This window comes from Nanorana parkeri, unplaced genomic scaffold (genome assembly GCF_000935625.1).
Source record: "Nanorana parkeri isolate BGI_ZX_2015 unplaced genomic scaffold, ASM93562v1 scaffold1492, whole genome shotgun sequence".
Taxonomy (NCBI): domain Eukaryota; kingdom Metazoa; phylum Chordata; class Amphibia; order Anura; family Dicroglossidae; genus Nanorana; species Nanorana parkeri.
In genome coordinates, this window is record NW_017307760.1 from 327,690 (window position 1) to 345,111 (window position 17,422).

At 44.1% G+C, this 17,422-nt stretch overlaps 1 protein-coding gene across 2 annotated transcripts in view; it reads right to left on the reverse strand.

Annotated features, from left to right (window-relative positions):
• Window positions 1-11,793: 11,793 nt before the first annotated feature.
• CCDC68 (coiled-coil domain containing 68) overlaps window positions 11,794-17,422 on the reverse strand; it is a 46,476-nt gene continuing 40,847 nt past the window's right edge. For both annotated transcript variants that reach the window (XM_018570272.1, XM_018570271.1), the window contains 3 exons: window positions 15,556-15,639; window positions 14,866-14,942; window positions 11,794-11,979 (listed from right to left, as the gene is read on the reverse strand). In XM_018570272.1, the coding sequence (XP_018425774.1) occupies window positions 11,901-11,979; window positions 14,866-14,942; window positions 15,556-15,639 (240 nt within the window). In that variant the 3' untranslated portion in view covers window positions 11,794-11,900. The remainder of the gene's footprint in view (window positions 11,980-14,865; window positions 14,943-15,555; window positions 15,640-17,422) is intronic.

Genomic DNA, 17,422 nt, shown 5'->3' on the forward strand with positions numbered 1-17,422 from the left:
GCTAAAATTGTAATCCTTGGCTCAAGCCAACACAACTACAATAGAAGGAGTTTCATTTTTACACATAGTAGTTAAAATTCAGAGAGTCTGAAGAAAAAACACAAAAAAAACCTTGGCAAAGCACCATGTCGATGAGGACAAGGGCCTCTTCTTTTTTTCACGGTGTGGTGAGTTTATTGACTATGTTACTGTATTTGAATGAATAGGGGTAACAACTACCCTTTACTCATTCACAAGGGGGGTAGGTAGCATCTAGGTGCCTCCTTTATGAAAGGGGGCACCCAGATTCCTATAATCCTCCCTGCCCGCAGACCCCCCACAACCACCTGGGCACGGTTTTGGGGGTCTGCAGGCAGGGGGGGCTATATGAATCTGGGTACCCCCTTTCATAAAGGAGGCACCTAGATGCTGCCCACCCCCCTTGTGAATGAGTAAGTGGTAGTTGTTACCCCTATTCATTCAAATACAGTAACATAGTAAATAAACTCACCACACTGTAAAAAAAAAATCCTTTACTTAAAAAAAAAACAAAAACATTTTTTTTTCTTAACAAAAAAAATTGTCCAGCGCTGTAGATCCACATCAATCAAGATGGACGTGGGCTGCCAACTCGCCGCAAGAAAAATACCCGACACCTGCCGCCACAACAGATCCCTACCAACTCTCGCCGCAAAATGACAGCTCTGCTCCCGAATGTCAATAAAGAGGTGAGCGAGTCGTGACGTCATGGGACTTGTTCCACCCCTTTGTTGACATTCAGGAGTTGTTATTATGACAGTTCTGCTCCCAAATGTCAACAAAGGGGTGGAACAAGTCCCGTGATGTCACGACTCACTCCGCCCCTTTGTTGACATTCGGGTCAAAAGGTATTTTTTGCAATTCTCAAACAACTAGAACAATTGGAATTGTATATATTTAACAGAAAGGAGCGAATACAATATTAGGGATCATATACAGTTTATTTTATATTTTGTATAGACTGCAAGGCATCGCAGACATCTAAGTTTTCCCCAAAATGTTTTGGGGAAAAAAAAGCTCAATTTCACTCGCCCTTATCTCAGCATTAAAGAAATATATTAGGGGCGGACATGATCTAAGTGTATTGCTGGCTTCTCTCCTGACTAATTCTCATAAAAAAAGGAAAAAAGTTTGACACACAATTACAGATATTCCGAAAAGGACGCGGAGAAAGCCCGATGCCTGAAAGACGTCCTTAACATATGCCGTTCACTGACCTCCTCTCCCGTAGGTGCCAATTAAATGGATACATTCTTATTTGTGGATTTTTCACGTCTTGTTCGGCCTGTCAAACAGTAATTTCTCCCTGCGAGCTTCCAGTTCCCTGATGTAGAAAAAGATGGGAGGGGCTGGGCATGAGCCAGCTGTCTTGGACCATATTGGGACCAATGACAGAATACATGGAAGATGGAGGATCCTTACAAATAAATGTAAAGAACTGGGTTGCAAGCTGAAAAAAATGTATAAATGTATTCCCAATCACTGCGCGGTTTCATTCTATTAGATAGGATGCAATGGCTGACTATAAGTGGCGGCTGGTTTGCCGATTACAGCCAATCAGCTTCCAGCTGGCATTCCCCTGGGGTAGATTAGCATAAAATAAAGGATATGATTGGCCGCCATTAGTTGTTGTTGTTTCAGAGCATAGTAAATGGATGTAAAACCATGATCAGAACTTTTTACAATAAAAACACCTTTTCACCTTCACCCAAAGTCAGATCCAGACACTCAAACTATAAAGAAGACACTCAATGAATACATTTGTTCCTTTAGAAGCTATCCAGTCAAATAATGTTTGGATTCTCTTCTCTGGATGAATCTACAGCTCTTGACAACCTGTGTTCCCGGGGAATGGCACCACTTTGCCGGCACATATAATCAGGTAGGTGCTTCTCTCTGTCTTGAGTGTGCTCAAACAGTCTCATAGAGCAAATAGAAAGTACATCGGCATGATGTGGCATCATAAAACCTTATTAACGAAAGTATATCTCATACTCACAAGCATACTTGGCGAAAATCACATCAAATACAACATCCATCCAAAGTGAGACTCACTCCATGTACTGGATACAGAAGAGCAATTATAGAACCCATTCATGGAACAATAGTCGCTGCCTCAATCATGCATCTAGGCTTATGAGTTTCGAGGGCTTATCCTCTTCTTCAGGGATACCCGACGTACACAGAGTTTGCCATTAACTAGCATTTTACCCTAATAAGTGCACATCACTAGGACACTCCCCTCTATTTACCATAAACATGTACTGATACATTTTCCTTCTAATGATAAAAAAAAAGATATAACATGACATCATATGGTATAAAATGATAAGGTGATACATGTCTGTTCATCATTGCTGCCCTTAAACAGTCCCATGCTTAATAGGCATCGGCCAGCATTGCTAGTACAATCTTCTTTAGAACGAGGTCTGTATGCAATGGCCACCAGCTGCAGCTTCTCCCAGGCTTTTTAGGACACTCTTTAGCATAGAAGATTTATCTGAAGATGTTCCATACATGTAGCCAGCTCCCATAGTAGACTTTTTCAAAGATGTTCCATACATGTAGCCAGCTCCCATAGTAGACTTTCCCAAAGATGTCCCATACATGTAGCCAGCTACCATAATATACTTTCCCAAAGATGTTCCATACATGTAGCCAGCTCCCATAGTAGTCTTTCCCAAAGATGTTTGATACAGGTAGCCAGCTTCCATAGTAGACTTTCCCAAAGATGTTCCATACATGTAGCCAGCTTCCATAGTAGACTTTCCCAAAGATGTTCCATTCATGTAGCCAGCTTCCATAATAGACTTTGATAAAAATGCTCCATACAGAGAGCCAGCTACCATAATATACTTTCCCAAAGATGCCCCATACATGTAGCCAGTTTCCATAGCAGACTTTCTCAGAGATGCTGCATACATGTAGCCAGCTCCCATAGTAGACTTTCTCAGAGATGCCCCATACAGGTAACTATCTCTTGGTCTAGCTTTTCCTGAATGTGTTCTCCAGCATGGCAGTTTAGGCTCTGTATGCCTTAGCACAAACCCCCAACTGGGCCAAGCTCAAAGAAGAAAAGATCTCTTCACAGTGGCAACCTCTTCTAGAAGGTTGTTCCAGATATGTATCCTCTCCCCCAGCTCACATCACGGGACCCCTCAGTGATTGACTGAAGCAGATAACAGACCATATAAACAAAGCTCAGGCAAGTTACAGTACAGCTGCAAACGACACTAAATGTATCTAGGGACACTGGTCCCTACATATCTTTCAGTGTCACTAGAAATGACATTTTCCCATAATAGCTTGTGCGCTCCAAGATCACTCCTGTGATGGACTACAATCTCCTGTTTTAGTTTACTAATTTGTAGTGAGATTGTAGTCCATCATGGGAGTGATCTTGGAGCGGTGACTACTTTACAACACACAGAGGGACCATGGGGAACACAAGTAGCCCCCCTGCAGAAGGAAGGACAGTGTCAGCACCAATTCAGAGATGATTGGAGGATCTACAGCCGAGTGATACACAAATAAGAGACATTGTTGTTAATAGTTAAGGGACTTGAATGTATTTTTAAGATTTAACGCCTGAGTTTAGTGTCCCTTTAGGCGCGGCAGTGTCCTTCATTCTTAATATCACCCTATTGCAGCGCACTGCTCAGTAACACATAACTGTGTGTTGTGGTTTTCTGTGTTGCAAGAAATAGCGCACGCCACTTTTCTGGTGAATTCCAGTCAAGTCCATTTAAATGAATTTGCTGCCTTTACACAACGCACGTTACCACACAGCACACCAACAAACTGCAATGGTGGGAATCCAGCCTCAAAGTAACTTTACAAGTCTGTGTTAATAAATTCCTGACATGTCATAATAAACAAGACTAGATTTGTTCTTATATACGCTCTACAATTGATCATAAAAAAGCTTTCTTTGATCTCCAGTGATTTGTCTTTCCTAAAGTTGAGATGATATTATCAGTCTGCTTTAGGCAAGAGGAAGCATTTCCCCAGTCTTCCCTCCCACGGTGATCAGTCTGCTTTAGGCAAGAGGAAGCATTTCCTCTGTCTTCCCTCCCACAGTGATCAGTCTGCTTTAGGCAAGAGGAAGCATTTCCCCAGTTTTCCCTCCCACAGTGATCAGTCTGCTTTAGGCAAGAGGAAGCATTTCCCCAGTCTTCCCTCCCCCAGTGATCAGTCTGCTGCAGGCATGAGGAAGCATTTCCTCTGTCTTCCCTCCCCAGTGATCAGTCTGCTTTAGGCTAGAGGAAGCATTTCCTCAGTCTCCCTCCCCCAGTGATCAGTCTGCTTTAGGCAAGAGGAAGCATTTCCCCAGTCTTCCCTTCCCCCAGTGATCAGTCTGCTGCAGGCATGAGGAAGCATTTCCTCTGTCTTCCCTCCCCAGTGATCAGTCTGCTTTAGGCTAGAGGAAGCATTTCCTCAGTCTCCCTCCCCCAGTGATCAGTCTGCTTTAGGCAAGAGGAAGCATTTCCCCAGTCTTCCCTTCCCCCAGTGATCAGTCTGCTGCAGGCAGGAGGAAGCATTTCCTCAGTCTTCTTCCCCCAGTGATCAGTCTGCTTCAGGCAAGAGGAAGCATTTTCTCAGTCTCCACTCCCCCAGTGATCAGTCTGCAACATTGTAACTTTGTAGCAAGTTACTAGGTGAGATGCTGCATCAGGGGCCAATATACGTCAGACCAACTAAAAACTGCACAGGCACCAGGATTTACATGATTGTGTCATCTCTGAGCTGGATCTCACTTGAAGAAGTTGATAGTGGCTCTTGATGATGGCTAAACAAAGATGGTGCTGTCCTTCTGGAGATAAAAGCAGATGAAGGCATTGACTGGGAGAAAACTGAAATATTTTTGAATGGTAATACATAGCTGGGAGTGTTACACTTACCCACTATCATGCTGCACTTATCACAAACATATATCTGATGCTAAGCCTTCTTTAACTACATACATAAATATTTTACTGAGGGGGCCTCCATGGCACTGTATCTACAGATGGATTCTTTAATATGTCAATCTAGCAGTGTCTGTTCACTTGTAGACTGTCTTTCTCTAATTGATCCTCCATACAGAATTGTTTGCAGTTACATAGTATTTGAGGTTGAATAAAGACATTAGTCCATCAAGTCCAACCTATTAGGATCTCATTCTAGGAGTACCCGTACCCCTGTATATTGCGGTCCCTTAAGAAATCGTCCAAAAGTTTCTTGAACAATTCCACATTATCTGCTGAAATCACCGCCTGTGGCAGTGAGTTCCAGACCCTAACTGATCTTACTGTGAAGAACCCCCTTCGCCCCTTGTGCTGGAATTTTTTTTCCACCAATTTTAGGTGGTGGCCTCTAGTTTTTGTAATGGAGTGTATCCTGGTCAGTGTAATTGGTTTATATCATTGTATTCTCTGCAAGAGCTGTTGGGTTGCCACAGTAGACTCTACGGACTAAAAACCTTGTTTCTAGCTTAACAAATACATAAATAATCTCACGAATGAATAATAACTTCTGTTCTGATGATAAAGCTTCCGGTACATACAGAATTTTCAGTGAAATTTATTTTTAATTTAATGAAGTTGCACAATATGTGAAGGATATGCCACGCGTAGAACCACGCCCATTTTTATCTGACCGTCCCACTACTAATTAAAATACATTCTCCGCCTACAAAGGCTTGCTGGACACACAGCAAACAGAAAGATGTCCCTGGCAACTATGGGACAGTACAAGTGCCACAGAGAGGAGCCCCTGGGGAGCACCATCAAGATTGTGCTATGGGGCCCCATGATCTGTATTCACACTTCTGGATAAAGCGATTCGTTCTCGTGTTTTGTGGGCTTTTTCTCACAGCTTTGCTTCAAATGTTAACAATGGGCGAGCTTTCCACTTTTAAAATCTGCACGCCGGATGTGTGGTTATACAGAACGGATTCATTAAGTCCTTTGGATTTAAATTCCTTACACGTCCTTTTTAATCAAAGCCTAAAAACTTTCGGTTGCTAAAAGCCGGTAGTAATCCAATCACATTAGTTGGTGAAAGGCGGTTTTAATGAATATATTATGGCAGACTAATTACACATTAATAAAAGACAATCTGGTGGAGAGTCACAGCGGTAGTTTTCATCCGATTCGCCGGCGCGCATCGGATCTCATTTGTAAAGTGTTTACATGGAATTTCAGTTCAGTTATGCACTGAGAGTAATGAATCAAAGCGGTTACCAATATAGCACTTGTATCAGGGACTTTTATCAAAGGGATATTCCTGTACATACATACGGTGTCTTAAAGTGAACCTGTCCTGACCCAAGACTTTTCTAAACTAACAAAAGTGCTGAGGTGCTGGTACCTTGGGATGCCTGCAAACACACATATTATCCTACAAATGGATGTCTGTGGTGCTCCTCGATTCCCTGGCCCAGACTGTGCTTGGGGACTTGATTTCTGCCTTAATTGATATTAAGCCACACCCGTTCCTGACTTTTTGCCCCGCCCCTACCATTTAATTGTTAACCTCTCCCGCCTAGTGGGCTATGGATGTTTGACAGGTGACTGCAAAGCAGCAAAGTGTAATGCCCAAATAGGTTACTAAAGCCAAAACATATTTGTTTAAATTTGGAAAGAACATTTCATTGTTTACTATCTATCTGTGTCCCATGTGAGAGATTTATCTTTACTAACTGGTCTGTGGACAAAAAAGAGATCAAAACATGAAATGACATTTCTCGAAAGTGTTGTAAATCCGCTCTTAGTCTACCCAGAACAAAAGGTCCCCACTGGAAGATTTTCCCTCTATGGTTCTGGTGACCACTCAAAATTATGGATTCTATGTCAGTTTAAGTCCAGGCGATGGTGGTCACCAGGATGGAGAGCGGAAATCAGAAAGCAATAAAACCAGACAGAGGTTGTAAATCCTCACCACTTATTCCAAAGCTATAAAACAAGTTTTGGCTTTAGATAGACTTAAAGTGGAGCTGCCCGTAATATACAAGGTGCACTCAAATTGCCTGGGCCCTCTCCACCTCTACAAATCACCTGCTGATAGAAAGTGTCAAATGTACCTGAAAAGAAAAACAAAGTTAGATTTATACCTACTTGTTTTAGAGCAGGCTCACACCATTTTCCTGACCACTTGCCACAGTTCCAGTGCATTCCAGACTAGACAAAATGAGACATGCCGTATTTTTCTGGTCTGGTCTGGAACGGACTGCGCTGGTGTGTACAGATGCCAGAAATAGCATAGGGATACATTAGGATGCATTTTGCGTCCGGAAATAATCTGGTCTGGAGATGATCTGGATGTGGTGTGAATGGGCCCTTATTCCTAACTTCCACATTGCTGGTCATCACGTCCTTCCAGGAAAAGTCCAGGGGAATACAGAGTAGGCAAACTCTTGCAAGAAGACACTCCATTGCATTGCAAGTTCCATATTCCTCAGAATCTAACTGGAATGAGTGTGACGTCATCCTCACCTACAAAAGTGAACATTTCCCAGCACATTCACCAGCCAGCCTGCAAAGAAATTTTACTATCTAACTACTAGGGTTAAAAACAGAGGTTTAAGTTGCACAACTCTTGCAAAATATGTGGAAGCCACACTGCCTCATCAAGGCCCCTCTGTGTAGTGTGGCCCTAACACTTATCTATTAGAGCCTCCATCTTGGAGCATACATAGCAAAGGATTGTAATGGATGTGGTTAAGTGACTATGATAAAAATGCCTATTTCAATATATATTATAATATATATATGTTATTGCTCCTGTTCATATTAACAAACGCTATGTTTACATATAAACTAATCAGCTGCCTATATAAAACACAACCGTGCGAAACAATAATAAAGAAGTATTTTTATTCTGATTCTCTGTGTCAGCGTTTATTATTTCTTCACTGATAGTGTGCACACTTTGTACTGAATTTGGCCCAGGGACAGATATATGTCGGATTCTTGATGTCCGAGTCCTTAACAGGATGACTTGGGTGCAAGTTTGCCAGGAGGTAGCCCACCCTCCTTAAAGACACAGGAGCACACCAGATGCCCAGCACAATGGCAGCTGGAGCCCCCAGTGTGTCCCCACACCAAATCCAACAAGTGAAACAAATGTCAAACGCATCCATTCATAACCAGCGTTTAAGCAAGGTGCCAAAAAGGAAGGGCTTTACAAAGCACAAAAACTAAAATTTCCCAGCAAACTCACCAGCCAACCTGCAAAAAAAACACACGGTCTAACTACTAGGGTTAAAAACAGAGGTTATAGTTGCACAATGTTTGCAAAATATGTGGAAGCCGCACTGCTTTGTTGTTTCACTTGTCATCCTCACCTAGGCGCCACGAGAAGAAGATGGCACAAGCCTTAACTTTTTTTTTTCCAGGCACATTTTACACCTACTACCGTGTTTCCCCGAAAATAAGACACTGTCTTATAATTTTTTTTAGCCCCCAAAAACCACACTAGGTCTTATTTTCAGGGGATGTCTTTTTTTTTTAAAATGTGCAACAAAATTGTACAACAATCTAAAGTTATCTGGTATCACAGTAACTGGCGCTATAGAGGAAGTATCGGCTAATGCAGCTCTGCTCCCTCCGCCGCCGCAACCTTGCTTTCTACAGCGCCGGCTTCCTTTGCCACCAGGGACTGTGGTACCAGCGGTGCAGCAGTGGGGACATCGGACAGTGGACAGCACGGTAAAGTACGGTACCATTTACCGGTACACATTACAGTACAGTACCATTACATTAAGAAGTGCCTTTTGGGGACAGCAGTTGGTGAAGTATGGTACTGGAGTGCTCCCTGTCACTGCGCTGGCCGCAGGGAGTCCCCTGTCATCCCCTTAAGGCTGGGTTCACACCTAGGCGTTTTTCCGCGCTTTCGTACTCGCGGAAAAACGCTCAAACAGGGAAATGCCATTATTTTCAATGTGCATGGTTCCCATCTGGGCGGTTTTCCGCGAGTACGAACGTGCGCGAAACCGCCCTACGCCCAAAGAAGTACATGTACTTATTTGGGGCGTTTTGGTCGGGCTTTTCCATTGGGATACAGCCAAGTATCCCTCGGAAACGCGCGAATCGCGGTAAAAAAACCACGCGGAAAACGCGCATATTCAATCCGCCCAGGTGGGAACCCAGCCTAATACAGTATGTCCCTGCCGGCTGATATCATCTCTCCTGCAAGTTCCCCCTCACATGCTACCACCAAACTAGGTCTTATTTTCGGGGTAGGTATTATATTACAGGAATCTTGAAAAATAGTGCTAGAATGAAATGACTCCTTGGAATGTACTGGTCAGTGTTTACAGCCTGAAGGTGGAGGTCACTTCTTCAGCACAGCTCCAGGCTATAGAGTCTTCTTGGATATCGGCTATCCCTTTTATGTCTATCGCTCTGAGCCATGCCACCATTCTATAAAAGAAGCACTCGGCTCCTTACAGGCTCTAAACATGATTGGGTGGGGCAGAGGTCGGGGCAGTGGAAAGTGGGTCCATGTATCATCTGAGGTCTGTAGTGATAGTTTGTTTTTTATGGAGGTGGGATTGCCCAGTCTTATCACTCTTAAGTACAGCAACACTTTAAATATTTTAAGCGGAACATCAATGCCTCTTCACTCTGCGCCGCACTTCCACTTTCCAAACCACAATCCTTGTGGGGAAAGAATGCAAACCATTGAGCACGTCTGGAGTGCTACAATAACATCCCAGGAGGACCTTTAAATAAAGGCCACAGCCTGTTGAGTTGACAGCTCCGTAGTTCTCTCCATGTTCTTTGCAAATGACACATCACCCAACATATTAATGCAGAATCTTTTATTTCACAAATTAAATAAGTATATACAAGTTTATTGAAAATACATACATCTGAAGTGAACTAGTATTCCTTGACCTGCATAACACAGGTACAGTCTCATATAGTTCTATGTTCTACCTCCTCCTTCATGCAGGTTTCCTTCAAGTGATGAAAGGCCTTCCCTTATTCCAATTAGATTTGCAGGCTCTGTTCACTCATTGCTTGGCCATTTATTATTATTATTATGATTATTGTGACCACCCCAAGATTTTCATCTGTTTAAGTAATGGCTATTGGCTGCTGGATGTGGGAGGAGCTGGGAACTCCGATCTCAAGGGAAAGCCTGAGATCAGCCTAGTGAGTAATTCAATATGATGGTATCCATCAAATACAACAACATCTTCAATAAAAATACAATGCAAGCTAAAATGTGCAGTACAGTGCATACGAAAAGATTTCATGGTTTATATAAAGTGTTGTGTGACTGGCAGGGCATGCTGGTACTTCTAGTTAATCTTCAGCTGGTGGGCCGCATGTTGCCCAGTCCTTAATTACAAAGAACTTGTTACCTGTAGATATCTGTCCAGCGAATATTTAGGAAGACTTTCCCTTGCTATAATAACCTTTTGCCAATCCTTTTCCTCCTCTGGGCAGTCCCTCTTTTGTTCTGTCAATGTCCGACATAAGTCTACTTTTTCTGAAGGCCGAGACTCCCATTATCGGAGTATATCATTTTTCTTTCTGTGTCAGCTTTGCCCAGTGAAACATGCTGACCTCTCTCTGAACTCTGAGCTATTGTTACTTTCAACAGGTCTTAGCGGACTGGGGAAGATAAGTATTTGGCTTTTAAGGGCTGTTGGGGACAGGGCACTTAAATCCAAATGGTGTAAACATGCAATAAATGTCCATTCAGCGTTGTCCCTTGCATTTTTGCTGAATGATGTGGGGGAAGGGGGGTAGGTTGGGTGGGATGGTGGTCGAGTGATGATGCTCTTCCTGCCCAGCTAGGCGTCCGTCCCCCCAGCTTCTGGCAACCAGTAACATCACTGGTTGCCAGGAGCTCGGTGGGATGCCAGCCAGAGCATCCAAGGCTGCTAAGAGCTGGCCAGGGAGATGTGTATGACCCTTACACGTCTCTCCGCCCAGCTCTGAGCAACCTGGGACGCTCTGGTCAGAGAGGGGCGGCAGACAAACTGCAAACATATCATGCAGCAGAGAGGCCATGCCACTCTACTTTCTGGCCTTCCCAATGTGACCTAAAGAGATGCCCCTGAGGGGCAGGAAGGTGAGTATCAATGTGTGAGGGTTGTTTTTCATGGGAAACTGTGTCGCTGCCCTAAAATGGGCAAAGTGTCAAGCAGGAGTAGGCAAATTTATAAGGAATTATAAGGAGATAACCCCAAAAAGTAGGCACCAGCTGTTATTGTAAAGGAGCGTTGGCTACCTGGCTCCTAGGATTTGTCCACCCCTGGATACGAGTATTTTAAACCATGAAATCGTTGCCTTTAGAATTATTCAGATGAGACCAACTAGTGCTCGTGTCTATCGTTACAGTTTTATGCATCCGGCTGCCCAAGTAACCAAATCCCTGAAGTTGTCTTCATTCTCAACTTCTAAATGTCCATGACTGAGAATACACATGGCAGAGCTTGCCCCTGTTTCCAGCTATCGCCCTCTTCTCAGCCTTTCCCCGCACATACTGGAGCATGAGAAGGAGGCCCGAAGCTTTAAATATAAAACACAAAAAGGCAAAGTGATTCCACCGTCTGACTTTATCGCTAACTCTTCCCTAATAGCATCAGCAGTTCAGTGATTGAATTTAGGAGTTGCCTAAAGCTTTTCTATATGCTTCTGAACAACATAAAGAAATGAGATGCACTCCAGAGTTATTGATTGTTCAGATCACATCAAACCCTTAGCGAACGCTCCTCTCCTCAGTGCAGCAAACAATAAAGGCAGACGTTCACCTGCAAGATACTGCCACGTGGATGTGGACAGCTGAGCGCTGAAGAGAGCGGATGGTGACATAGACGTTGAAATGAAACTCCGCCAAGTAGTAAGTCCAGCAGATGAGGATTGATTGGTATGAAGCCACTATCAGCTGTTCCCCATAGGGTTCTTGTGCTTCAGCAGCATATAGTAAGGGGTACGGTTGTCACTGCCAAACATTGATTCGCTGGAAAAGAAAAGCAATTCATTAACGTAATGTGCTTTCAGCAACATATCTGAACCTTTAGAACAGCAATGATGTCATCCTGGGTGCAGCATGCAGACCTAACTTAGATCTCTCTCCATCAAGAAGCATGGTGGTGCCCCCTGTAGGCAGTAGGAGATCATTTTTATGGTTGCTCGCCTGCTTCCAGCTGATATGGACTCAGTGAAACAGTGCAGTTTCTGCTTTACTCAGTATCTCCCCCAGTGTCTATATAGGTGGGAACAGCTTTGCCACGGTTGGGTTGAGAACTGGGGACAGAGCTAGGCCCTAGCAGGGGACAGAGCTAGGCCCTAGCAGGGGACAGCATTTCAAAAAGTGCAGAAAATGGTGTAAATGTAGGAGTTGCCTTCACCCCTTTCTTAATAATGATGACATTTTACCATATTTTGGAAGGCTGGAAAGAGGTCTGTCCCATAAATCACAGAGCAGCTTGGAGACACTAAAACTGACCAAACATATTCAAATCTGATTGTTCAATATCCTTTAAAGCGGACCTTTACACTCAAAAATCTAATTCTACCAATGCATCCCTCTATGTATGATGAGTAATAATAACATAGACATGTCAGGTGTAAAATGCTGTGATTGTGATATACGTACACTTGCAGAACATTCACTTCCTGCTTTGAGAGGGCAGAATGACTTCAGTTTGCCAAAGCAATGCACACTGGGATTGTCTTGTCATCAGCAGAGCATTGCTGGGAGATCTCATCTGTAATCTCAGGAGATCTCAGGGAAAGGCATTTTCCTCCCCTGAGATGATGTGCATGGTCACATGTCCTAGTCACATGTCTAGTTACATGTGTCAATTTTCAGGAAGTAAAAGGAGAGCTAGTAATCTCCCCTTGGTAATCACGGCCACTGTCAGAAGACTGGGGAAGAAATGGGAAATAAGGAATGCAAAGAATACAAAGCCGGCAATTATCTAGAAGTATGTGTGTTTGTAGATTGTCATCATATAGCACTACATATAGAAGATTGGACAATCAGATTATATAGTGTATGGTCAGCTTTAAATGTAACAAAACTATGAAATGCAGGGGTATGCAATCTCAACACTCCATCAGTATAGTTATCCAGGGTATGGCACATGTCCTCGGCACCACTTCAAGGGGCAAACTTTCGCTGACCCACAGAGAGAACTGACTTTTTTTTTCTCCCCATCCTTTCCCATACACATCTCCCCATTCGGCTCTTAGCAACCAGGGATACTCTGGCCAGCGTCCCATCCGGCACTTGGCAACCGACATCACTGGTTCGCAGGAGCTGGGCGGAATGCCGGCCAGAGACTCCCAGGTTGCTAAAAGCCAGACAGGGAGATGTGTAATGGCCATACACATCTCCCTGCTCGGGTCTTAGAAACCAAAACCGGTGGGGAGATGTGTACGGGGGCAGAGAGCCAGGTGGGAAAATATGTATGGCCCTTATACACTGAGTGGCCAGATTATTATGACCACCCCATCAGTCTTTTGTTGGGCCACGAGATGACTCCACGAGATGTTGGAAGGTGATGCGAGGAATCTGACACTGCACTGTTGCCCTTCTGTTGTCTTGTACCAGTCTTGCCACTCTCCGTTCTACCCTAACATTGACTAGTCGCTGACAGCCACAATTCGCACGTTCAGACCCAGATTTTCGGCTGAAAGTCCAGTCTTTAAACACTTTAATAACAGCTGCTCTTGAACATTTAACGAATTCTGCTGTTTTGCTGATACTCGCTCCATGGCTCCGAGCGCCAACAATCATCCCGCGTTCAAAGGCTGTTAAATCGCGTTGTTTCCCCGTATCTTCAGACAGAAAGAAATGACATCTACTGTCGTGGTAAACAACCTGCTTCCCTATTTATAATGGTCTGGCCCTCTAGCAACTTCAGTGCGAAATTATAGCTAATTTGCCTACAAACGTCAGGTGGTCATAATAATCTGGCCACTCAGTGTACATCTCCCCACCCAGCTCTTGGCAAGCTGGGTTGCTCTGACCAGTGTCCAGCCCAGCTCCTGGCAACCAGTGACGTCACTGGTTGCCAGGAGCTGGGCAGGACGCCAGGGGCGCACTTTGTTGTAGATACGCCTCATGTCATTGGAGTGTGGGAGGACATCAGAGTACCTGGAGGAAACCACATAAATACATGGAGAACATGCAAACTCCATGCAGATAGTGTCCTGCTTGATTTTAAACAGAGGACCCCAGTGCTGCAAGGCAGACATACTAACCATTAAGGCGCAATGCTATCCATTGCTCTACTTTGTGGCCCTGCCTGGTAAACTTACAGCGTTTGCAAGGAGCATATACCTGCCAGGACCGACTGGTGCATACTCGGTCCAACCCCATTAATTTCTATGGGTAAGTTGCACTCTGCAGGTGGCTGGACGTCCCCATGAGTACGACTTACCCATAGGAATAAATGGAGCTACGATGTGCATGACCAGTAAAAAGAGGACCGGGTGGGAACGTTTTCTTCACAAAGGGCTGTGCAGCACCAGGTAGAGTAAAGGAAGACATGAACCCTCACCAGGATTGTACATCTGTCCGATTTTCCCTCATTTCCTGTCTAGTGAAAGCTTTGTCATCAGGACAGGAAGTGAGGATAATTCTCTTTAACGGAGTCCTAGATAGCAATACCAACCTGACAGGAGTACTAATCCTTCCCTGCTCTATCAAAAACTAGAACAAATATTTTTTTGTACACTTCAGATTCAACAAAAGCGGTCATTTTTTGGTTTATAAGCCAATTTCACTAAAGTCATGATAAATGTGCACACACTCATGTGTAAAGATGTCAGTGAAGTCATTTACTCCCCATTCAGAGACCTCAGAAATAGAAAAAAAATAAAACACAAATCTTACGTTACAGATGTTCCTTTGGCCATTTTCAACTTGCTTGGGCTGGACCAGTGATCTACTTTATACTTCAGCTCTTTGTTCTGGTGGAGAATGGATAACAGGAAGTTTATTAGTAAAAACACCATCGGTCTCCATTACTATATTACACTACAGTCCCGGGACCCCGCACATCACAGCGGCAGCTGACTGCTTGACTGATTTGGTGCGGTGACTCACTGGGGGTCTCAGCTGCCGTTGTAATGTGCGGGGTCTCTGGTGTGTGTCCGTGCCTTTAAGGAGGTTGGACTGCCTCCTGGCGTACCTGCACCCAATTTTATCTTCTAAAACCTCTGTTTTTTAAACTCAGCGGTTAGACAGGTTTTTTTTTTTTTTTGCATGCTGGCTGGCGAGTGTGCTGGGAAACTTTTTGCTGCTGACTTTCCATCTTGTCGCAAAAGACATTTGTCAACTAACTGGCAGATGCTGAGATTGTTTTTACAGACAAATCTAAAAGATTATCATTAATTTGTAGGCTGGAGGGAATTAGCCGAGGTGTGCGCACGCTCGAGGTCTTTTAAAAATGTATTGTTATAACTAATATAAATGATATAAATAACATGATAAAATGAAATAGAATAAAATAAACAATCAATGTACAGTAACAGATGTAAAGTAATTGCTAATACCTATGTATTGATCATGTGTTGGCTTTACCTGAGATTCCAGAACATTTACTTTTTCCTTTAATTCCCCGATGGTGATGTCCTGCTCCTTCAGATGTTCCTTTAAATCTTCACGCTGTCATTATAAAAATGAACGGTCAGTAAATTACACACATCACATAATGATACAGAGATCAAAGCCACGTCATCTCATAACACAGGTACGTGTTCCATCAGCCCCGGCAGTCGATGGATTGACTAAATTGTACACTTCTTGTGCCCAAACCATCTCACATTGTGCTGTGATCACTAATACAAAGTATGGTGGTGGTGACATTGGAGGGGTGTTTGCTGTTCGGATGGAACTGAGTTTTTCGTACAATTGGAGATTTGGAATATGTCCTGCTCTTCTCCTTTTCCCTTACCTCCTCCTCTCCCCCCCCCCCTCACCCCCCATTTCAGCCTGCTTCCCTCTGCGGCCCTCCTCTCATCTCATTCTAGGGGCTTAAGGTTTTGGCCTCTGTTGCCTTTGACTCGTTTTTCGCTGGCTGGTCCAAAACAAGTTGCAGTCTCCTAGTATCGAAGTCTTCCTGAGGAAGCCGCTCTAGCGGCGAAACATGTTGAGGCACCTAGTGAACACATCATCTGCTAATCTCTCTGCGATCAACTAGACCAGTAATCCCCAACCTTTTTATCGCCGCGGACCGGTCAACGTTTAATAATTTTACCGTGGCCCGCTGAGGGGGGGACGTTGATTGTTTATATTTTAGATTGTTTTGATTTAATTTAATTGTATTTAAACATGCCTTCAAAATAAAATACAGTTCACCAAAAAATGAAAGCGTTGGAATTCTTCACCTATTCCACCACCGAAAAACTGGGCGAGATTACGTTAAAATGTGTGACCACGTCACTGGTCACACATTCTAACGTAGTCTCAAACTTTGATAGATCACATGCCTACCTGTAATCATTTAATCAGAGAAATAGATTATAATAGGGAACATTACAGTGTAATATTCCCCATTATAATCCACGTCTAATGACATGATGTAAGACACCCCCCCCCCCCTTCCCCCGCTCAGACTCACCCTTCCAGGAGCAGCAGCCATGTGTCGATGTGTGCACTCACTGCAGGGGACGGGGCGGGGCGTGTGACACACACACGTCTCCTGGGACTCACCTCCCCTCCCGCCTCCTGTTACTATAGACGCGGCCGGGAGGGGAGGTGAGTCACAGGACCCGCCCCCTCACTGTGGAGCCCATCGGCAGTGCGGGGCCCCGGTGTTCGAACACCGGGACCGTGCACTGCCATATATTGCATGACCGGACCGCACTGAGACTGTGCGGCCCGGTACCATTTGATCCGCGGACCGGGGGTTGGGGAACACTGAACTAGACTACTGCAACAACTACCGTATTGTATTTGGACCATGCGCACATTTTTCGTTTATTTTAATGCAATCATGTTTTTAATCCACTGTAATAAATATGTCTGTATTTTTTTACCAAGTTCATTCTGAGAGCAATATCTTTCTTAAAAGCCCCCCCTTTCCCAGGCTTTGCATACCTGGTAACGGTTCTAACGATCCTATGATCTTTGTTATATATTTATCAGGGTGGGAAGCACTGCTCTCATTTTCCTACTGTGCGCCGACAATTGTAAATCCACTAATATAAAGTATATGGAGTCTGATGACAAAGAGCAATTACTATGCGAGTCTTTACTAAATGCTGACCTTTTAGGGAGTAGATCAATAGTATTCGGAACCAAAGAGTTTCCAATATGTGATACTTTGTTACAACTGATAATGGTTCCTGGCTAATGTTCTCACTTAGGGAGACATCGTTCTCGCTCTGCCCCCCCCCACCCCCCCCTCCCCCCCAGACACGCCCCCCCCCCCTTTGGGCGACCCCCG